Below are 24,869 nucleotides of genomic sequence, written 5' to 3' on the forward strand. Positions count from 1 at the left end.
TGAGGCACATGAATATCGGCAGACAGAGGTATTCTATTCATGGATAAACTTTCCAGCAGCAAACGCTGTAACAAAGGAGTTCCACTATTACAAAGTAGAGGAACCACCGGATATCTACACTCCTTTCGAGGAGGTGGAAATTCCATTAAAATACCAAGAGCACCTGCTCTGGTTTAAAGGCGCCCTAAAACATAATGATCACATCACCAGGCTCGGTCCACTAGGTAGACCAGGAGCAACGTGGCCGGTTCTAGCCGGCTACACACCACATCCAGACATTGAAAAAATGTCAAAACCAGAACTTTTAGCACAGCTAGAACAACTGATTAAAATACACAGACAATTAGTCCAATATGTAATGCGGACTTCAACAGTCCAACCAGCTATTAAAATTCCACAGCTGACCCCTCATCAGGGGAACACAAATAAAATCACACCACAGAACATACAGTCCCGTCTAGGTAAAGTACCCATTAAACGGGAACAAATTCCATTCTGGTTAGCACAGAAAATAACTCAAATAGAGGCGGTATTTCCGGATACCACCCCTGTTGAGAAGCACAGAATTCTGACTATCTGTCTTCCAAGGGGGATCGCACCACATGTGGAGGACTGTGACACTTGGGGTACAGTCTTTGCTTCCATTTACACAAAAACACATGGTGTTCCGTCCATGTCGGTAATACCAGAGGTGCTAAAACAGATTCAAAATGAATACGGTCCAGAACCTGCTTTAACTCTGGGTATGAAATTACTGAAAGACTTTAAGCAGGTCTCGGCAATATTACTAGCCAACATAAAGGGGGAAGCAGCAAATGTGGCAATCCGCCAAAGGTTTAAAGAAACAGATATAGCAGACCAACCATTTGAACTTGCCAGAATCATAGAAAAATCCTATGACGAACTAGGAAGAGATAGTTTGGGTGGGAAACCAGTGAAACCCCAACTAATTGAAAATCCTGAAAAGGTATTTAATAAAAATAATCTAAACACTTCAAAAAAGAACTGGGATGGAAATAAGCAATCCACTACTAAAGAAAAAAGATTCCAGTCCAGAGGAAGGTCTCCTCGGCGGAGAGAAAGATCTCCGGACCAAGGACACAAGTCTCCCCACAGGGAGCCCTCTGAGAAAAAATACAACCTTAGAAATAGGGATAATTTGAAGAAACCTGATAGATATCAAGATATTGATACACGTCCCTCTCGATCTTTTCAGACTTCCTCGCAGAAATTGGAAAGAAGAGGACGGTCAGAACACAGGGAAGAGTGCATCAAGTCCAAAGACAAAGAACCTGCTCATCAAAGTAAAAAGTTACAATTTCCAAAGAAGAAGGTAGCCAGCATTAAAATAATCAAACATGCCGAGGATCCTGAGGACTCAGCTGAAAAACGGAGAGTGGGCTCAGACAATGCTAGACAGCGCAGCAGAAGTGAGCATAGCTCGCAAGATCCTGATGAATCATCTGGAGACAGTGGACACGAATGAATACATTCAGGTGGAAACTGCAGATACCAGAGTTAGCAAACCTCATAAAATATATGAAATAACTTTACGTATAGAGGGAGATAAGACTAGGAAAATAAGGGGTCTATTTTGGGATAATCTCTCCAAAGGTTATGACATCCTTCTAGCTGAAAAAGACTGGCCACCAGAGTTTGTCAGGGAGTGCCCTCATGGCGAAGAAATGATTATGCCTGCCTTCTCAAATCATATTCCAATTCATAGAAAATATACACTTGCAAGAAAGTGGGCAGTAGCCCAAGCTCCTGCATTATATAAAAATAATGTGGGATGGGATGAGGACTCTCCTCCTCACAAAATCCAGTTACAATCTCAACCAACTGCACAGAGGCAGTACCCAATTAAGCAAGAAGCTAAAAAACAGGTCAGGGAGATCTTAGATCAGCTTGAATACCAAGGGGTGATTGAAACATGCACCTCACAAATGAACAATCCTTTGTTTCCTGTCTCCAAACCAAATCATTCATATCGTCTAGTTTTGGACTACAGACACCTTAACTCATGTTGCAAAACCTTTGCAGTACAAAACTAACACAGTGCAGCACTAATGAATAGCATAGTGCGCAAAAAATACAAAACAACATTAGACATCTCTAATGGATTCTTGTGTCAAAATATAGCATCTGAAAGCAGATATTTGACCGCTTTCTCAATAAATGGCTCGCAGAAAAATTTCTGTCGTTTGCCCCAGGGGTTCAAGAACAGCCCAGGATTATTCTCAGCGAGAGTAACAGAGTTACTACAAATATATGATGATGAGGCATTATCTTATGTCGATGACATCTATCTAACAGATGATGACTTGGATACTCACTTGAAGAGAGTGAACACCATAATACTTGGTTTCGCAGCAGAGGGTTACAAATTCAACTTCAAAAAGTCAAGAATTGCCCATCTAACGGTCCTGTTTTTAGGATATGAATTATCAAGTGAAGGCAAAAGCCTGGCTGACAATTTCCTAGAGAAATGTGCTATACTCCAAGCACCAAGAACGCTGAAAAACTTACAATCAATTCTAGGTTTCCTGAATTTCGGAAGAACTTACATTATAAATTACGCAGAGAGGGTTAAACCTCTCTATGACCTAATAAAACCAGATTTTAAAAGAATCAATTGGACTCAAAAACACACAGAAATGTTGAGATCTTTACAAACAGACATGCTAGTTAAAACAAAATTGCAAACACGCGACAACACACGCAACCTTGTGATTCGAGTCATCCCAGAAAGATGCGGATTCACATACCTAACCTCTAATGAGGGAGAAACGGTACCAATAGCATACAAATCACATTTGTATACAAAAGCTGAAATGAAATTTAGCCCTACGGAAAAAATTCTAACCGCGGTACAGACTGCTGTAGCAAAAGAAAGAGCCCTAGCACAAGGTAAACGAATAATCATCGTGACACCAATACCAGCCCTGGAGGCGGTAACTAAGGCAAGCATTCTGAATGCTAAAGCACTACATCCGAGATGGATACAGTGGGCTAATTCTCTTGCTGCAACAGACGTGGTATACAAATTTGATCCTAAATTAAAAACACAAGAATTTCTCCAATATGAATTCGAATGTTCTCTGCCGACCGAAATCCTGCCTCTAGAACATTACGGCTGTATAATATATACGGACGGATCAGCACAACCCGCAGTTGGGGGTAAACAAGCTTACAGTGCTGCGTGCGCGATTGTTAAAGGTCGCTGGCACGAAGGAAAATTTAGACCACTAATCACAAAAACTCAATCTCTAGGAGATTGTACAGCTCAGCGAGCTGAACTACTAGCATTTAAGATGGCGCTTGAAAATACCGATCGCGAATTCCCCGCACTCATAGTGTGCGATTCATATTATTGCGTTCAGTCTTATAATGAATACTTACAGAACTGGGTTCAGAACGGTTTTAAAGATGCAAAAGGTGGCACAATCAAGCATAAAATGCTTTGGCAACAAGTAGTTCTTTTACAGAAAGAACTACAAAAGACTCACATGATACATACACTGAGTCATCAACGTGATGGCGTTCACGTTGCAGGGAATTCATTGACTGATGAGGCCGCGAAGGCAGCTGTGCAAACGGCTTCCGTAGCTGCCGTCACCAGATCAAAAACAAAAATAGACAGCGAAATATTACAGGCTGTCAGAGCTACGGTAAAAGATACGATAGAAACACTCCCGAAAGGCTTTCCAATAAAGTACTCATACATAACTGATGCGAATAACGTTCCATTTGCTCGAATCCCTGGAGTGGGGGATAGGGCAATTCCAAACAAGGAATATAGGTTAGGACTCATTACAGCGGCACATGAAGGGCTTGCTTCTGTACATGCTGGCGTTTCAGCCACAGTATCATTATTAAAACAGAGAAACTGGTGGCCACAAATGAGAAGACAAACCAGGAACTATGTTCTAGAATGTGAAATATGTCAAAGGATGAAGGTATCCACAGTGAAACGACCAGCACAGACGCCCCTTCTAATCTCAGATAAACCATTAGCTTCTGTTTACCTGGACCACTGCGGTCCCTTACAAAGGGATGGTAACTATAAATATATTATGGTCGCAGTGGATTCATGCACGAGATTCATATGGATGTGGCCCCAGCGCTCGGCTGACGCCAGAACTGTTATAAAAGATTTGCGAGTCTTTATCGGCACATACGCAATTGGCATGCTACATTCTGACCAAGGTCCTGCTTTTAGCTCTCGAGCTTATAAGGAGGCCATGACTAGCATGGGCATTGCATTGCAGTACTCTTGTCCCTTTCATCCTGAGGGAAACGGAATTGTGGAAAGAAAAAACCGTGACATAAAGCAATCTATAACGGCAAAGGTATTAGGTATGGGAGCTGGGTGGGTCAAACATTTAATAAGTGTCCAACGTAGTCTTAATAATCTGCCAAGAAATTCTCTGAGAGGTCTCAGTCCGTACGAACTATTGTTTGGGACTAGAATGTTAATCCAGGACCTCGATAGTCAAACTTCAGTGGTTAAAGAAAAATGCTTTGATATCAAAGATCGTTTGGCTATTTCACAGGACTTAAATGAAAAAAGAAAAGACCTGAGCAACATAAAGTTGAAGCAACAGCCAACAGCCACTGAAGAGAAACCACCTGTCCCAGCAAGGCCTGTCTGGATTCCAAAAATCGGGGATCTGGTCAGAGAGAAGATCGCGGTAAAGAAGGAATTTGGGCCTTCTTACAGAAAAGCAGTACCTGTCTTGTCTGTCAACGGGACAAGATCAGTAGTATTACCGCCCCTTGCTGGTAAAAAGGAGAACCGAGTTGTATCCATCGACCTGGTTAAACCACAATCATGTGGCCGATAACAAGTAGTAGGCCAAGTGGACTCCCAAAAAGTAGTAGAACACCAAAGTTTGCTACAACCACAGAGGTTCAAACTGAGAGACTAATCACATTTGATAAACCTACAGTGAAACAACAAGGACTATGCAACAAAGCCATGGAACTTAAACCTCTTGAAACCCAAATCAAAATCTTAAATCAAGAAACACCAGTCTACAATGATGTAACCACAGACTATGCTAATGAAACAAAGAAAATTCCAAAAACAAAAAGGAATCCAGAAGCAATTGAAACAATTGACAGAACAGCATCAGGCTACTTCATCAACTTCGATGATTTTTCTGAAGATCCAAGTGAACCTGAGGAACAGCCGACAACAAAATCTTTTAAAAATAAAGCAGAGGAACTCTTTCATCAACTAAAAGAAACCTATCTGATTTCTCCATGGATTGAACTTTGGGTGGCACAATGTGTATTTATCCTCATACTTTGGCTCATCATGGTAATATGCTTGGGACATTTAATTGAGGGAAAATATGTTACAATGGACACAGCAAGTCAGAACATCAACTTGGTCCTGAAACCACACAAGTCTTCACACATCGAGAAAAGAGAACTTTCTTCAGTGAACTTCACAGCCAATCCTATACCCGGTGGGGTAGCATGGGACAAAACTGATTACGAAATCTATGGTCCGGTTGAGCTCCTGAAGTATCCTCATCAATTCAAGATTTCATTAAGTGACTTTGTAAAACCAAGCACATTCGCTGATGATTGGGACTTTGAAAGTATTAATGATATGATGTCAGATCTAGTGATGTCAGCTAAATTTACAGAACATGATTATTTACAGGGTTCATCTAATTATGACCAGATGTATTGTTACAACCACTATGGTCACCATTATCTGCATAAATCTGCTCAACCTAGAAATGTTTTTAATTATAATCAATGGGAACATTGTGCAACTCCACCAAAAGGCAGTTCAAAAGCATTTCATGAAAAGTTTTCTTATTTCTCAGGGTTTAACACAAGTAATGCAGAAACATTTTATTTCAAATTGTTAAATAAGACAGGAATGAAAACTATGCTTACAAACACAAAATTAGTCTATTCTGAGACATTTTTTGAAAAAATGAAAACATTTGGTTTTGATTTCTGGAACAAAAATATTGAAACGAAGACAATCTGGGGTACAAGAGATTGGCAAGTGCAAGGTTTAGAATCATTATTTAGAGCCTGCATGATCCCAGAACAAATTATATTTTTGAATGACACAATTCAACAGACTACCTGTCTTGGCGTAGCCAAAATTAAAGACTTAAACAAACCGTCTATTCCAAAGCCAACACCTGACAGTAATAGCACTACAGATGTTGAGATAGACGTATTCCATATTTTAAACCAAAACAGTACATGTCCTGATTGGAAAAAATGGTTGATCTGGCCCACAGCCACAAATAACTGTCAAGATAGATTCCTGAACAAAATACAAGGGTTCACATTGACCAGGCCAGACCCTAGATACTCCCAGAGACAACATCCAGGGATTGTAACTACTTACAGTGTAGGGAAACTCTGCCTCAAATGGCTACAAACATCCACACTGGTTGAAATTAAGCAACACTTGACTTTACTTAAAGAAGGTGCTGACTTGCGTGATTTCATTATGGGACCACGCAAACAGCGTCAAAAACGTTTCATAGCGGCCTCTATATATGCAGCTTACAATGAAGCTTGGAAAGTAACTCAAATTGAAACAGCAGAGAAAATACGGGAAATTGACCGTGTTAATTTGGAAAAATCACTTTCTGTTGTGGACAATGGGTTAATGACTCTGTCTTCCAGAATATATTCACTGGACAGTATTGTATCTTCTGCAATCGATATAATAGAACAAGACTTACTGATGTTGCAACACGGTCAGTCCCAATTGCGTTCTATTGTACAGCTTGGCTGGACGTTACAAAATCTGCGTTCAGGCTACGTGCCTTGGCGTTTAATCAACACAACGTCATTATTCAGTATCTTTAACCTTACTGATACACAAATCAGTTTGGCACAAAAGAGTGCAGAATATACAATTCTGAGCATTGAAAAACTTGAGAGATTACCATTGACAATGTCAGAACGACCTGTCATTGAATGGATAGTACATGGGATAATAACTATTCCGATAACAACTTTCCAGTTTCGATACTGCCAAAAATATATACAGGCAGGCCAGTATGAAAGGTTGGGTAAAGGATACATTAAGACAACATGGAACTTACCTTATACACACACATGTTACAGTGAAAAAGGACAGAGTGTATTTCTTAGTGGTAACAATTGTGAAATATCACTAGGTGGTATACTTCTGTGTCAGGGTATAAGTTTACATGGGGCCTGTGAAGGAACTTCAAATAACCTTTCATGTCACCAGCTCGGCACACCTGCAACACAAATAGAACCATTCTTTAAAAGACTTTCTAACGGGAGTTACATTCTAATTGTAGATCACAGATGTTGTGGCTTGCTGCCAGGAAAACCTTATCTGGTAAGCGTGACTACCAGGGTCATTTGCTGTGAGCGAGTATTGTTCCCGAATGACACCCCAGACAGGGAGGGAAGGTTATGGCCCAGTTTGAAAATCTCTTCTATTCGAATTGATACTTTAAGCAGAATGAAGACTGTGCTCCTACAGACGCCAACTCATTTGACGTCATCAAAAGAAACGTATGATCTCCAAGTTGCAAGGACAACGGATGAGATACATGCATTATTATCAACAAATTGCCCCCTACACTTCGCAGAAATGCTAAACGAAATCTTAAATATTTCTGATACAAGTGGTATCGCAAGTGTATTTAAGACAGTTTTTTCGGGACTGTTAACCCCATTCAAAGCAGTCCTGGGAATTTTTCCAAATTTCATCCATTCCATCTTTGGTGGACTTCCACTCCTGTTGGGACTCGTAGCAGGCATTTTATTTTTGCTACTCTTGCTTCATTATGGCAAGCCATGTCACAGACAAGACTCCAGCAACAATGGAAGAAACGATCCTAGCTATACGCTACCGGGACCGCATAACTAAAGTCCTTGGCTTAGCCCGGCTACGAGATCTGAATATGACCTGGTTTCTTTCATTCAGACCCATCTGGCAGAATTGTGTTATGCCTGTATTAAGGTGCATGCTATGCGGCGAAGAAAGCGTGTTGGACACCTGTCTTACACTACAATCAGAAGTACCATTGGATGCAGATACTTTGTTGGGTCCAGTAAAGGCTCATGCATTGTGCTGTCCCCAGCGGCTACCTATCCTGATGACGGCATTCGTGGAGACTTCACCACTACGATTGAAGGGTAGTGAAGTACAAGATGAAAGCAGCATCGACCAGGTACGACCTTCTGTAAGCAGTTCTGATCGAACCATCATTGAAAGCGAACATGCGCATGACTGCATGGTAGCGACATTTTCCAACCTAGTCGAACTTTCACCAGAAGCTGTAGACCGTTTTTTCGAGAGTCTGTCTGAAATGATGTTTTCACCAGAACAGAGAGAATGACTTTAAACAAACTTGCACACGGCGTTCCCTGAACTCTGAATTTGGCATTCAGTTTTTGAAAACAAAGTGACTGTGAACTATTATTTCTCTTCTCTCCTGAAAAGCGAAAAGTTTTTTCCAAATCCAAAATATTTACCTTTTTGGCACTTATCTTCTGCTTAAAGTAAAACTATTCTTAGAGAACAGAGCTTCTATTCTTATGAACTCTAGAGACATTACATTACCTCAACCTCTAGCGTATTTACAAATAATTGTATTTATATGTGATGAGATGGTCTCGCAATTTTTCTTCTGTATTAAGAGCCATTTCATGTGTAATTTCACAAATCATTCGTGCTGATATATAATGTGCATCTCCTTTTTGAATGATTATACTGCTTGAATGCATACAGTACCTATACTCATTTCGTGTATTTCGCATACGCCATTTTTCAAATGCAAAAAATGTATTTTGGGGTGGTTCGGTATACACATGCACTGTTAGTTATGTTTACTATTGCTTAGGTTAGTAAATATGTACATAAAATCGTGGAGTGGGTGTAGTGTGTTTATCTAGGTACCTATATTGATACTCCTATTTCTGACCCGTGTCCGGTTATTAATTCACTAATGTCCATACAACGGCACAGAAACCCGTTTTCAGATTAGGTCATAGCGCATGCTGTCACATTAAGCAAGCACTATTCCTCCAGCCCCCTAGAAAGCACACCGAGTTCTCAAAACAAGCCAAACCATCAGCAGACCTGGGAAATCCCCCGCAGCTATTGTTTTGATTTCGCTCGAGAACTCCTGAAAAGAATGTAAGAACGACCAGTCCTTATGACATTCTTACTGACGTCTTATGTCCATCCTTACGTCAAACTCGGCACCTTTCAGGTATAAATATACCGACGCTGCCCTAAGCAACGACACGGTGGTGATGAGCTTGGAGCAGCGCTACTTGCCGGAGAGCCCAGCTGATGCAGGAAGCCACGGACGCTGCCCCTCCCTTTTGACGGGCTGAGAGAGATGCTGCCTTTTCTCCTGCCGAGAAATCCAGCCTCCGGCGTTTCCGGCTTACCTTCGCGGGTAACTGGGATACCGAGTCCTGAGACAGAGATACCAGCCCTTCAGCCTTCTAAATCCCAGGTACTGAACTGACTAACCCCTTACAGAGAATTCTTGAGTCAGATTCTTGGCAAAACAAACTTAACTTAAACTGCTACTTATTTACTCCCTCCCACGTATTAGGCTTAGGTCAGGTACACCGGGGTAGGCGTAGTTAGAAGCACCAGTTGAGTACGATTAGTCAATGTATATATGTATGTATAACTTTTATCCTTTTTAAGTATCATATGGCTAAGAAACCATATCAATGCTTTTACAGTATTATTTTATAATCCTGCTTTTACTGTATGCACTTTACTTAACTATGAGTATTGCAATAATAGCGATTCATTTCTCTTGTATGAGAAAAAGAGACTGATCAATAAATAACATCTTTTTATTGAAACACGCCCATCTCTTATTTCTCTACAAACTGGTGGAACTAAGAATGCACGTACTGACTGAGTAAAATAGTTGTCTTTTGTTTTCAGACGACTCTAGAGATATACTCTTGATTAGGGAGAGCAAAGTTGTCATGTTCTATGGTTGTCAGAAACTAACAGCCTGATTCATGAAACGAAAATCGGCTCGCAAAGGGCCAGATTCTGAGAATCTGGCCCTTTGCGAGCGCAATTATTGCATTTGGGATTCATCATCCCAAATGCAATAATCGCAATTACAGAATTCGCTATTGTGCGAGGAATTGCATTTAAGGAATCTCTATTAGAGATTCCTTAAATGCAATTCATCAACCAATTTTAAATTGCTAATTCTCAATTTCGGGCCGCTATTTACCGAGAGGTCAGACCTCTCGGTAAATAGCAAAAACTTAGAAAAATGCTTTTAAAAGCATTTTTCTAAGTTGCATGTTGCACACACACATGTCCTTTGGACATGTGTGTGCGCAACACCTGTTCCAATTTGCATTTAATGGGTGCTACAGGGTGTCCTTTGGACACCCCTGGCACCCTTTAAATCGCTATCTTATTTGCGAGTAGCAAATTGCTACTCGCAAATAAGGAATACTCCCCATTCATTCCTATGGGCCTTTCGGCCCATAGGAATGAATGGGGAGTTATTCCTTATTTGCGAGTAGCAATTTGCTACTCGCAAATAAGGAATGTGTAGGAATCGCTATTTATTTAGCAATTCCTACATGAATACCGTTTTGCGAGTCTCTAATAGCGATTCCTTATGAATCTCTATTAGAGACTCGCAAAACGGTACCTTGATGAATCAGGCTGTAAATCCCTTCTTGTCTATCCAGGGAGGTTAAACTCCTCTTTGCCTATTCGAGAAAGTTTCTAGTGAACTCTGAGCTAGCTGGCAAACCCAAAACTTTAAGTCTAATATCGTCAGTAGAAGGCCTAGTTAACCTCTGTCCTACGTCTATACTATTGAAGATATTATTCCAATGCGCAGAGCCTATTGGGAATATAGGAACTACACTACACTCCTATGTATGCGGTGAGATCACAAGCTGAGCGATGGCATGATGCTAGAGAGGAAATATTAGACATACAAAAATCAGCGTCTGAAGCAGAACTTGCAACCTGGGCAACAGAGGGAGTGTTTGATGATGAGGGTTGTTGGCGTAGCAAAGATATGGAGAGATGGAAATTGCCTGCCGCTTATTTGCAAGCAATGGTTCAAATGACACATGGGCTGGCACATGTTGGAGCTCTTGCAATTACTAAATTGCTTACACGAGTTTGGGAGCATCCTGAGATCGCCAGCACGGCCAAAAGAGTAGTGCAGACCTGTCTGATATGCTTACAGTACATTCCTGCTAAAAGGGACTTATACTCCTAAAGGAGGATTCGTTCCACCTACTGCACCATTCGAAGTACTGCAAATGGATTACATCCAGCTTGAGCGTTGTAATATCCTCAAGTATGTCCTAGTGGTGGTGTGTGCTTTCAGTAAATGGATTGAGGCCTACCCCACAAAGGATAATACAGCATTGACAACAGCTAAGGTGTTACTGAAAGAGTACTTCCCACGCTATGGTGTTTGTAAATTTTTGTGGAATGACAATGGTCCTCATTTTGTTGGGAAAATAGTGGAGTATGTTCTGAGAGGATTGGGAATTAAACAAAAGTTCCACGCTGTATTCCACCCGCAGTCAGCAGGTCTAGTAGAAAGGTATAATGCGACTCTGAAGCTGAAGCTAGCAAAGATCGTGGCATCCACGTCTTTGAAATGGCCGGACGCTTTGCCTTTGGCATTACTGTCTATTAGACCAGTGCCACATTCCCGATCTGGCCTCACACCCTATGAAGTAGTGTTTGGAAGGCCTATGAATATCTGGGGAGTTCCTAAGCCTCGCTTAATACATGATGTGCCTTGTATAATGATGAACGATTATTTGGCACGATGAACAAATGATTTACTTTCTATTCATCAACAGGTTCGAGAAGCGCTCACCGACAACTCCATTGGAGAGGCTCACGATCTCCGTCCTGGGGACCACGTTATGGTCCGCGTGTTTGAGAGAGCCAGCAGTTTGGAGCCGAGGTGGCGCGGCCCTGAACAAGTATTGCTGGCAACTCGGACGGCTGTGCGAGTCACGAATAAGAATCGGTGGATACATTCCACTCACTGCCGTCGTGTCTCTCCAGACCTGGTGAATCCTGCGGTGCTGTCTGATTATCGAGATATCCTGGATGCAGAGAAGAGCCCAGCTGCTACGCCTCACGAGTCGGAGGGAGCCTTCCCGGACCATACTGTTTCTGGAGGAGCGAAGTATAACCTACGGCCAAGAAAATAGTTTTTTTTTCTTTTTTCGAGACTGGTTGAGTTACCGTTCTGAGGTTTGCGAAAACGGAAGCCGAGAATATCAAGGGGGGGATCAGTTCTGGCCAGTGTAGCGACACCCATCTTGAATCTCGGAGAAGAAACCAGCGGCTACCTCGGATCTCAGCACTCAATTTTTATTTTTTAGTTTATTTTTTGAAACTTTGTTCTTGTACTATGGCACCTACTATGATGAGAAACAGAAGAATTCTGGGTGCAGTTCTTTTTGTTACGACTATAGTGGTAATAGCAGTAATAGCTTGGACTGTAGAACAATTGCTTCCTGCACAAGAATATTTACTACCTACCACTGCAACCCCATCGGAACATTTCCATTTTACTCTGCCTTATCATGAAGAGAGACATAGACAGACTTACTTGAATAACAGCTTCATTCAAATTTTGCATCATATCCATAATATGACGAACACTTCAAACTGTTGGGTATGTGGAATGTTGCCTGGACATCAAAAGAAAGGAGGAACTCCACTTATTCCTCTTCCTTTCTCACATAACGGTTCTTGCAATGCTTGGTACACTCTTCTTTTTACCCTAAGATGGCCAACAAAAGGTGGACTACTTTTTCGACTAAATAAAATATGCTATAATGATAGAGATGGTTACCCACATGCAGAAGGAACTAAATTTGAGTGGGAAGAATATCGACCGGACAATGCATCTACACCTCGTATTTTCACTAATCAAAGACTTATAAATATGTCCAGTTTACATGTGATTACGGTTATTGATACTAAGGCTGACCTTTGTGTGAGGAATAAAGGTACAATTCCGGTAGGGAAAAGCGAATGTAATACTACTCTCACATTTGACACACCAAGTGGTTTTACTTTTATAGCCTCACGAAACACCTACTTTATTTGTGGAAATAAAAGATATCATCGTCTTCCCATTGGGTGGTTAGGAACTTGCTATATATCTTTTGTACTACCCCCTGTATTTATTGCCCCGCCTATGTACCATAATGATTTTGTACTATATCATGATTTTATATTAAATAGGGTTAAGAGAACTTTAGAGATTGAAAATGTAGACCAAACGGACACCTCCTTACAACAATATGTAGATTTTAATGTAGGCCTGTTTTCCTTCGTTGGTGCTGCCTTAAACAGCAGGAAAATAAGACGGCTAACACGTGTTGTGGAAGCTGTTGCTAATGAAACTGCCTCTGCTTTAGGGAACTTAACTGAGGAACTCCAAATTACCAGAATTGTAACGCTCCAAAACCGAATGGTTCTTGATGTAGTACTGGCTGATCGTGGGGGTGCATCCGCATTATCGGAAGTAGTTGTTGTGTTTACGTCCCAGATAATTCGCCTTCTGTGTATGATGCCATTTCCAAATTGCACAAATTGCTGCTGAAATTCACCCCGAAAATGCTACATGGACATTCTCTAATTGGTTCTGGACTTTGCTTAGTACCTGGGGTTGGAAATTACTGACTATCCTTTGTATGATTATCGGAATACTATTTTTCCTTTGTTTTTGTATTCAATGTATGTATTACAGCCTGCATTCCATCCAAACGAGCTATTGCCAAAAATGAGCAAATGATTAACGCAGAAATGATGAAGATAATGATGATTAATATTGATGAGGAGTATCCTGATTACTTCCATTATGAGGTAGCTTCAGCTAAATGCTAAAAGGGCCGTCTGTCGTAATTTGGCAGCACCTGAGTTAGCATTTAGCTCAGCTACACGAACTTTCACCATTATCTTGACCAAACGAGCGGGGGCCATTTTGTATTTCCTGGCTTCCATTTTGTATGAACGTGCGGCCTCGTGGTCAGCATGCCCTTTTGTCCTTCCTCTGTACCAATGACCATTTACCTTGCCCAGCAACAGGCTATTTTTAGCACTGGTCAAGCTCTCGCATGCGTATTCGGACATTCGGATTAATGAGTGGTCACTTCTCAGGAATGTTCTCTACGACTGACCAGTGGTACTAAACTCCTCCCACATGTTGGCTGTGTTCCAAAAATGCCCTTATATGAACCTAAACTGTGAAAAGAGTATACCGCCTACTTTTTATTACTGTTAAAATTGTATAAAAGAGGTCGCGCACCGATGTTCGGGGAGATACTTCTTGCATTGCCGAAGGCTGCTGTAGGAATGTACCACCACCCCATGGGGTCTTAATAAACTTGTCTTTTGCATTTTCCAGAAGCGTGCCAACTTCTATTTTATGGTGTTTGAGAGCTTTTGCAGAGTATGTAGACCTGACGAAACCCAATACCACACTAAGGCGGTGGACCAGGACACGGTGGTTGACCGTGTCGAATGCCGCGATTGCGGCTGTACCTCCTGCATCAAGAATTTTTCTGGTTTCCTCCACCACTGATAGTATGGCGGTTTCAGTCCCCTGGCCGGGACGGAAGCCCGTTTCAGAGGGGTGGAGGGTGCCATTAGTTTCGAGAAAGGCCGACAGTGTGCGGTTGGCATGTTTCTCTGATATTTTGCTGATGCCCGGCAGGAGTGAAATGGGTCGGTAGTTGCCTAGATCCATGGGATCTATGTTAGGTTTTTTTAGCAGGGCGCGGACCATTGCCCTTGTCCACTCAGGGGGTACCTGCCAGTATCGAAAGAGGTATTATTTAGTTGGGTGGCCATGGGGGCAATGGTAGGTTCGACTAATGACAGGATATAGGGGGGTGCGGGATCTGAGGGGGAGCCACTTTTTAATGATGACAGTGAGGAGAGGAAGGATTCCTGCGTAAGAGGTGGGAAAGTCCTCAATTCCGGTTTGTCCGCTTGTAGGCCGTCATATGTGTTTATACTTGGAATGTTCGTGTCTTCTTGAGGCAAAAGTTTGAGGATGTTCTGGATTTTAGTGGAAATAAAGTTAGCCAATTCAGTGCAGCGGTGACTGGAGGTGTCTAGGGGGTCCAGGATTCTTCATTAATTTAGTAGCAATATGGAAAATTTCTCTGGGAGAATTACCTGCTGCTAAGATTTTCCTTCATAGAAGGAGGCCTGGGCCGCTTTAATTTCTGATTTATTGTGATGTATGGACGCCCTATATTTGAGCTTTTTTTGTGGGGGAGAAGTCTCTCCTCCATCTTCTCTGTGGGTTTTTGCCCTGTTGCCTTAGAGTGCGTAGTTTAGGGGTATACCATTGGGAGCGGGTGGGGCCCGCTTTCTTCTGGGTTGAGACTTTCGGGAGGACCAGGTTGAGAGACCCCTCGATCCAGGTATGGAAAGATTTGTTGTTAAACACAGGGTCCGTGGCGGGGCTGGGTTGAGATTTATTCAGTTCAGATGTCCATCTCTCCACGGGTAGTTTGGACCAGGGTCGGATTAGTGAGCTCGGTGGAGGAGGGTGTGGAGTTTTTTGGAGTTGTGTCCAGAGAAAAGGTATTAAGAAATGGTCTGACCATGGAAGGGGGGTGGGTTTATTTCCTACCAGATTTTCTAGGTTGGAAAAGATGGAGTCTAAGAGATGGCCTTTTTCTTGAGTGGGGAGTGAAACCTTTTGGTGAAGTCGGTAAGTTGCTAGGTCCCGGGCTAGTTCTGTGGCAAGTGCAGCTGTTGGGTCATTAAAATGAAACTTAAAGTCCCCCAAGAGGGTAAAATTGGGAGGGTGACTAGCAAGCATCCCTGCTGTTTCTAACAGCGTTTTCACGAACTCTCCTGTTGCTCCAGGAGGGCGATAGATGAGGATACCAGAAAGTGTGAGATGGGGGCGAAATCGATCACAAAGTGGGTGTTTTCACAGTCTGATAGGGGGCTGTCCATTAGGCGGCAGGGTAGGTGGTCCTTATATATGATGGCAATTCCCCCACCCTTTCCTGTCCCTCTGTCCACTCTCTGGATTGAATAGCCTGGTGGTAAGGTTTGGATTATGTCCGGATCAGAGCTATTATTAAGCCAAGATTCTGTCAAAAATAAAACTTCAGGGGCCTCGTCATTTAAAAGGATGGAAATTTTGCTTGTGTGTTTGGGTAGGGATCTGCAGTTGAGCAAGTTTGTATGTTGTCTTGCGGATAGGAGGAAGGGCCATGGGTGAGGGAGTCTCGAACCGGCACGGAAGGCATCTATTTTGGGATCGAGATTGAATGCGTGCATTGTGGCTCCAGAGGCCTATTCAGGGATTTCAGCTGAATACTGGTATACTTATGGCAGCAATGTGTCCGGGGGGCAGGGGTTCTGGCCCCAGGTCCCGTTCGGGCACGCACGGGCCCAGACGGGCTTGCCTTTGGCACACCTTCAGCGCACTGGTGGCGCTCCCGCTGAGCACGTCTGCTGCACACTTGGAGTGGCATCTGTATTTTATGTGGAGGGGAGTTGAGCACTAGAACGCCAACTCACGCTCCACCGGAAGTGCGTCGGGCCAAGTCTCCCTCCACTCAAACGAGAGATCTCGCGGTGGACTGGGGAGAGTTGCCCTTAGAGTGAACAGGTGAGGAAATACATTTTTTTTTTTAAAGTGCAGGATTTTAAAAACTAGTAATCATTTTTAAAAGCAGTGCAAGTGGCGCAAAGAATCACTCAGCGTTATTTTGCAGTCATCGAGTCAAATCACGCATACAAGAGCAGATAGGCATCAGTGGTATAGCGTACCCTCTGCAGTTGCCTCACTTTCACCTTTTGTATCCACTGTGCGCTTGAAGTGGCCTCTGTTTTATGTGATCCTACACTGACCAGCAGGAGAAAACTGAACATTGGCTTTTGCATCTATAGGCTTCACATAAAGGTATCTTCAGTCTGTATATAAAAACAGCCAACACCAGTCAATGTTGATGTTACACTGACCACTAGAAGAAGACAGAACATTGGCTTTTGCACCGTTAGACTTCACATAGGGGCATCTTCAGCCTGTATATAAAACAGTCAACACCAAGGTTGTGTGCTTCGTACAAACAGGCTTTTCGTACAGAGGGTAGAGTAAATAAAGTAGAAAGGTAGATTATATTTTATTTGCTCACTAGGGCAGAGAGAATTCACATAAGTGGCTATGATCAGACAGGTGTGTGTCCGTGGGGAAGCGGGGCAGAGGGACTTGAAGCTGAGGCCCCCCCAACCTCTCAAACAAAGGCTTACATCGATTGTGCAAAGCTTGTGTTCTCCCAATCGAAGTCAGATATTCAGGACATGATGCTCTTGTTCCATCGCAATCTTGTCGCACTATCTATAAGGCTGTTGTGTTCTCAGGATGAGAGCTTCCAACCAGGGGCACATTCACTCCCAGGTCCTGCTCCAGAGCGGCAGCCGTCGTACTCACCCGGCAGAGAGGCGTTCACATATCCGTTGATGGAGTCCATCTTGGCCATCGACAAGGGTGGGTCACTAGCTTCTCCTTCTGGGAAGTTCTCGTCAGTGTAGCGGCTTTCAGCTGAGAGCACAAGGAGAGAGCAGAGGTCAAAGCATGAACATGTTTAGTATTGGGCACAGTACAAACACCAGCCACACTGGTCCCTTCTGTCTAGGTGTCAGATCTCACTGGGGCGCCCTGGTATTTTTTTCGATTGACTGAAAAGTCCTTGTCTCCCAGCATCAATGCTATATTGATCGACTACATCCTGTATCCTCAACCGGCACCAGCCTGTCTTCAGCCAGATCCTCGGCACTGACAGAGTCTGGTTGCCCTCTGGGCCAGTGTCCGTCACACGCTGGCCGTGCACTACCTCTCAGTCCACCCTCCTTCCCTTATCTGCGGCGCTGGACACTGTTGCAATGTACGGTGTCTGGTGGCATTGCACTATGACGCTACCTCCACTCACACCCATGGCTGGTTCTACTCAACCTTCTCCAAGGTGGAACTCTGCATCTGAAGCAACAACTTCCTCTCTGAGTCACTAAAGATCTCTACACTGTCACACAATGTCCACCTCTTACCCTCCTGTTGAGGAATTATTGGTTCCATCTCATGAAGTCATAGAGGAGTTAGCGGCTCGCCTTTCAATTCTAGAGGATGACACCAGTTTACCCTGGTTCCCCGGGCACTTCTCACAACATGCCACATGGCCATAAGGAGCCTAAATCTCATCAGTATTATGAGAGAAATATTGTTTACCTAGAATTCAGGTATCTGCTCAATTTCATAGCCTCATCTACCCCATCCCCGCTCTACCAGCAGACCTATGCAAAATCTGGACATCTTTCTTCAACACAAGGTAAGAATGAGTGTTCATCAACTCTGTAACTGAACATGGCTTGCCAACTCATACTTCCATCCTTCCTTTCATTGCAGAAAAACTTCAACCTCCGGGCTATTGGCTTCCTTCTTGAGTGTAAAGTAACACTGGGCGGTGAACTCCACTCTGCTCACGCAGTTTGCAGAGTTTTCTGCACTCCGCATTACACGGAGCGCGCGGATTTCCGAAAACCTCCGCTCCGTTTTTTCCGTCGCTCGCGTTGGTCAACGTCAAGTTGGCGACCACAAGCGGGGAAAATCAACGTCCTGGTGATATTTTTCCCAGTTCGCGATCTTCAACATCAAGTTGGCGAGCGCGAGCGTGGAAAATCAACATCCCGGTGAGATTTCTCAACGCGGGGGTCAGGTTTCTCATTGCGAGTAGTCGCGAATGCTCGCGACAGCTTGCGTTGAGAAACTGCCCGTTCACGTTGAGAAAGCTGCCGCTCTAGTAAAAATCTACTCAGGTGGCAGAAAAGGAAAGCAGGGACCGCTTACACTGTGCAAGGTGCCATTCGCAATGATTGCACAGTGCGGACAAGCAGCCGGCACTGTGCAATCACCACGGACAGCATTTTTCTATCGCACTCCACCGCTTCTGGAGCTCCACGTAGTGCGGCAGGGTTTGTTTTGCACTTCGCGGAGTTCCACGTAGTGCAACTCCGCAAACTCCGCCCAGGGTTAGTGTAAAGTAGATTTTGCCAGCCCTCTGTTCTGTGCCCTCACAACTCCCTCCAGAAAGGTCTAAACCCTGCAGGCAGACTGATCACTGTGCCCAGAAAGAAACACTCCATCTTCCCACTCTTCAGTAATCCTCTCCAGGCTACCTTCTTCAAGCAAAGGAATACTCAAAAAGTGGAGCCCTTTTTAGAGTTAGGTGGACAGAGTGCTCTGTCCCACAAACTCCTAGCTCGCCCGCTCTACTCGGAGTCGGCTGACCTCAAGCTTCCACCAGTGGAGCCTCTGCGTGCTCGGGCTGTGGAATCCTCTGACTGATAACTTGACTGATACCGGCTTATTTTACATTTTGCTTTGACATTTTTTTACAATCTTTTGCTGAATCTTCTCAGAATGTTATGAGTCTGGGTTTAGCTTCAATATAATTGTTTTGCAAACTTTTCTGCCCAACTGTACACTTTTAAGATGGATTGATTATGGATGTTGGCACAGGGTACATCACCTCGATCTGGGATCTTTCTTTTCTTTAAGGAGATTCTGAGGTTACCAGGGGGCTGATGATTCATTGTTCACTCTTTCAAAGGTATTCACAATTCCAGACATGATATGGTGTTGTAGAAGTTGGTAGTGTCATCCTGAATCTCAAGAAAGACAGCAGGTGGTGGTTAGGGGTAGTAGGTAGACCCAGTACCAAGCTCTAGTAGAATAAGCTTTTGGTCTGCCAGATAGGGACGTCTTGGATTTATGGACCAAGGATCGCCCAAGACGCTGTCCATCTACGAATGGATCACTTTGATATACCTGGACCTCTTCGAATGATTTTGTTCTGCATGTGGGGATCAGAAGGGTCAATAGCCAATGTAGTTCAGAAAGAGTTGTTATTCAAATATCATAGTTGAAGGTGTAAAGCTGAAGTTATTGCTAGGCTCAGGGGCTACAAATTCTATGTTGTCTTGTAAAACCCATGAGAGCCTCTGGGGAGACAGAGTGGGACACCTCCTGATGACATTATATGCTGAGCAAACATCTGCTCTTGGTGGCATTTTGTTGCTTGTATTGTGTTTATGGGAATCTATTGAAGTGGAGTCTGCGTAAGAGTAGGTAAAAGCCTCAGAGAAGTAGGAGTCACCGGGACAATCTACCTGCGAAAGCTGGCTGAGGAAGAAACTGTGGAAGGAGAAGGTGCCAAGCAGATGGAGTCACTGGGGATGGTGAACCCACCGTTCATGGAGTCTTCAGGACCTAATGCTGAAGCCTAACTAGCTTAATAGTCCTTGTTCATATAACGACTCCTTTAAAAATGTTATTTTCTAGCCACAAGTTATATATAGAGACATTTTTAAATGAACATTAGCTTTTGTCAAAGAGAAATCAAGGATAGTTTGTCAAGGCAGCCTACAAGCTATCACAAATATGATTCTTTTTTTTATTGGCTGTTTTGGAGAAGTGTTTATTTTAAGTATCTGAAAAAAAAGTGCTTCTGGGTCCCATGCAGAAGAGGGGCAGCTAGTTCAATATTATTCTCCCTTTATAGGGCCACCGTGCACAAACCAGCACTCCACATTGCTAGAAGGATGGGTCAGCAATTCCAGTAACTGTGTGGGTGGGATGATAATGATCCTAGCAAAGTACAGATGGAAAGACAGACCAAATGCTGGCAGAAATAGAGGAACTAAGAATAGATTTCAAATCAACAGAGAAACCAGAAGACTTTGAGGCTTTCCTTAAGAAAATGCAGATAGGCCTTGATAAGCCCGAGGAGGAAATTAAACTAGAAAAAACTATATTTTGACCTTTAATAAAAAAACATGACCATATCTGCAGAGAGAGCAGCAGGATCAGAAGGGGAGATACAGCTTATGAGGCTGATAGCTCAATGCAGCTGCACAGTCAGACTTTGCCTCTGAGCAGGGGAAGAGCAAATCATGGCTCAAAACAGGATGTCCCAGAGGCAAATGCGGAGGTGAAATAGGAAAAAGCAGCCTAGAAACCGTAGGAAGAAAACAACAAACTACCCCAGCAAGATTTACAACAAGAGGACACAAGCAAATGGAAATGAACAATGAATGAATGGACATGGTACATGTATTAGGTCGGGATTTAAATGACACAGAGATCGAACTACTTTCTTTTGGGTTTTTTACCCTACACGGAACATAAAACTTACAAAATGGTACCATACTAGACCTAAGACTGACATCACATGTTAGGAAATAAAGACTAGTAACCTATAGATGTTGACGTGATACATGCTCTTTCAGATTTAGATGTGGGTTCAGGCAGTGGCACAGATCCAATACTCAACGCGTCCGTCATCAATAAACCTCTAGATGGAACGGCCACAGTGGATTCAAACCCAAATCTGTACTTCTTCCTTCTCAGTCCCACAGTGTGAAAGAGGTTTTCAAGAGGGGGATAATCAAAGACCAAAAACTCTCTGATACATGGGCAGTAAAGGGAGATTCAGTCTCACATATGACCAACACAGATCCCTTATAGATCTTCAAAATGACCAAGAAACAGCTATATGTCAATCTGACAAAGGTGGCAATATAGTGGTGTTGTCTAAAAGTAAGTATCTTGAAGAAAGCTATAGCCAAATCAATGACACTCAAGCTGATTATATTTTTGTGGTAAAGATACTGCATCACATTAGCGCCGGAGTACCCTAATCACCAAGATAATGGTCCACCTGCCAGATGTAGAAGCAGGTGGACCATTTATGCAACCGCGGTGGAGACTACACCATTTTGGCCATGGTTCCACCCCTCCAGTGGCCCAATGGACTGAGAGCCTTCTGCAGCTGACCCCTGTGTCCGTCCACCTAACTTAGATGAGTGGAGAAACAGGTCAGTTTTCACTGCCTGTCACTGCCAGGAAAACCCTGGTGGCAACTGGGCGGTGAAAACTGCTCAATGCTCCCCTCACCATGGAAGAGAACTTCCATGGCGAGGGAGCATTTTTTTATTTTCAAAAAGAAAATCCCATTTGGGGATTTTGTTTTAGACAATTACAAAAATTTTGTTTGACAGATGGCTCTACCATGTTGAAGGAGCCGTGCGTCAAACTTGACAGGAACCGCAGTGACAGTGGTTTCTACCAATGTTTTTGAAATGACCAGTAGCTTGGTGGTCGATTCCAAATTTGGCAGGCGGAATACCCCCTGCCTGACGACCGTTAAGTCCTCCACCAGGCCAACAGAGAATACTCTGTCGCAAAAAATGTAACTGGGCCATTATGTCAGTTATGAGTGGGTTGATAAGAAGATAGTGACTGAAGCAAACAAAGAATATTGGGTTCATCTTGAGAAATTAAGACACCAGGGTCTCATAGAGTGGGAAAACTACAAGTTTCTAAGATATGTCAACCCTAAAACAGCCATTTTATATCTTACCCCCAAGAAACATAAGAATCACACTAATCCACCAGGGAGGTATGTAGCTTGAAACGGTGCCTACTACAAAACACATCTAGGTAAGTTAACAATCTCCTGAGACCTTTAATCTCCAGCCTATCATCATCCAGGATACCAGAGACTTCCTTAGGGTTATCAATGATATCCAATGGGAAAATGACTTTATTTATTTCTTTTTTTACCTTGGATTTATGCAGCTTGTTCTCCTGTATCAGGCATGAATTGGATATAAATGTTTTTTGACATTTTATGAGAGCTAGATCTACATCACTGTTGCTGCATGCAGAAATGATCTTGGATATGATTCTGTTTGTCTAACCCATACCTTTTTTCACATTGATGACTAGCATTTCAGACAGACCCAGGGCACATTGATGGGGACCTGCTTTGCCCCCTGCTATGCAAAAATGTTCATGGACTGGGGCAGGGGGAAGTCGCCAGCACTACCAAGGCATACAACAACGATGTAGTGCTCTGGGTAGATATATTGATGATCTGTTTGTAATATGGTGGGGAATGGAGAGCTCTGCCAAAGGATTTGTATAAACTCTGAATGGCAATCATCTAAATTTAAAGTTCACTTTCAGCCCCAGTAGGAAGAAACTAAAATGTTAAGATTTGCTGAAAACTGAGTAATGGTAAACTAAACTGTACCACTGGAAACAGTAATATTCATGCTTGAAGTGCCCATCCTAAGAATTTGGTAAATAGCGCCCCTTATGGGGAGTTAAAAGGTTCAAATGAAATTGTAGTTCCTCTGTGGCATATAATATGTAAAAACAGGTTATGATAAAAAGATTCTTAGACAAGGTTTACTGTCACAAAGTGATTAACACAGATAGCCATAAGGTAAATGCTATCAGTAGACAATCTTCCCTAGACCCCAAGGATTCCGTGATTAACAAACAGGACTCAGATCACTACATCAGATACATAACAGCATTCAGTAGCAAGACTATTAGCATGAAAAGATATCGCACAAACACTGGCATATCTTGCACACAGACGAGATTCTAGGCAAGTACTTAGATGGACATCAAAGAATCTCCTTCTAGAAGGACACATCATTAAAGGATCTAATCAGTAGAAATAAGATAACCAGTACTCAAGCGTAAAGTGGGTCTTCCAAGAGAAAGGATTTTTTAGAATGCAATCATTTCAAGGCAGAAAAGAGGAGCAGCAATGTTCAGAAATTCCAAATTCCAAATAGTGAGAAAGAATATCTTATGAATCAAAATTAGGCATGCATCGCAGATTTGTGTGCGTATTGTTTGATATGTCCTGGTGACAAAATGTACACTGGAAGCATGATACACCCTCTTAGAAAACATGTGCTGGAAAACCGATGAGCCATCAAGAAATGTGACAAACAACATCCAGTGGCCGGGCATTTCTTTATGAAACACAAAACAAATACTGATGTATTACTTTTCTTTGTCTTTGATAGAGTTAATTTCAATGTGAAAGTTGATAATAGAACACTGCAACTATGTACGTTAGAATTCAAACACATTGTCAGGTTTGGCATCCTCACACCTGTAGGTCTAAATTTAGATGAGGAATTATCAGATCATTTAAGCTGACAATAGTTTAATATGTAAGATGATTCTCAGCATCTTTATAAATTTGTTTAATTACCTCCTATTTTTGAAGCATGATACTCTTAATTTTTTGTTTTCTTCTGTTAGGAATGTCTTTACCCCTTCAGATTTTAACCAATTTTAATTGTATTGCTCAGACAGGTGTACCAGTGTGATCACAACCACCATATTGATCGCTGAGCAGGTCACCATCAGTTACGCTGTTATATGTCTTTATGCTAAAGTTAATGATAGAGTGGTATATATTTTAGACGGTTATCCACTAGAGTTGAAGCAATAGACAATTTAGTTCTCCCCACACTGTGTGATCTTCAAGAATATGTTAAGATCGTCGATCCAGGTGTCAGCATGTTCTAGTTTTGGGGCTTACAGCTAGATTCATCAAGCCGAAAACGGCTCGCAAAGGGCCAGATTCTGAGAATCTGGCCCTTTGCGAGTGCAATTTTTGCATTTGGGATTCATCATCCCAAATGCAAAAATCGCTAATTGCGAAATCGCATATTTGCGAGGAATTGCATTTAAGGAATCTCTATTTGAGATTCCTTAAATGCAATTCATTAACCATTTTCTATTTGCGAATTCGCTATTTCTGGCCGCTATTTACCACGAAGTCAGACTTCGTGGTAGATAGCGAAAACTCAGAAAAATGCACTTTAGTGCATTTTTCTGAGTGGTATTTTACACACACACATGTCCTTTGGACATGTGTGTGCGCAACATCTGGCTACATTTGCTTTTCAGGGGTGCTACAGGGTGTCCTTTGGACAC

General features: G+C 42.7%; 1 protein-coding gene across 1 annotated transcript in view; it reads right to left on the minus strand.

Moving 5' to 3' along the window:
• The window catches only part of LOC144784209 (coagulation factor VIII-like), a 357,717-nt gene that overhangs the window by 151,571 nt on the left and 181,277 nt on the right, over positions 1-24,869 (minus strand). Inside the window, exon 6 of the mRNA XM_078662866.1 lies at positions 17,496-17,606. Within this exon, the coding sequence (XP_078518992.1) occupies positions 17,496-17,606 (111 nt within the window). The remainder of the gene's footprint in view (positions 1-17,495; positions 17,607-24,869) is intronic.

The sequence above is a fragment of the Lissotriton helveticus genome, chromosome 10, assembly GCF_964261635.1.
Source record: "Lissotriton helveticus chromosome 10, aLisHel1.1, whole genome shotgun sequence".
In the NCBI taxonomy this organism is placed as follows: Eukaryota; Metazoa; Chordata; class Amphibia; order Caudata; family Salamandridae; genus Lissotriton; species Lissotriton helveticus.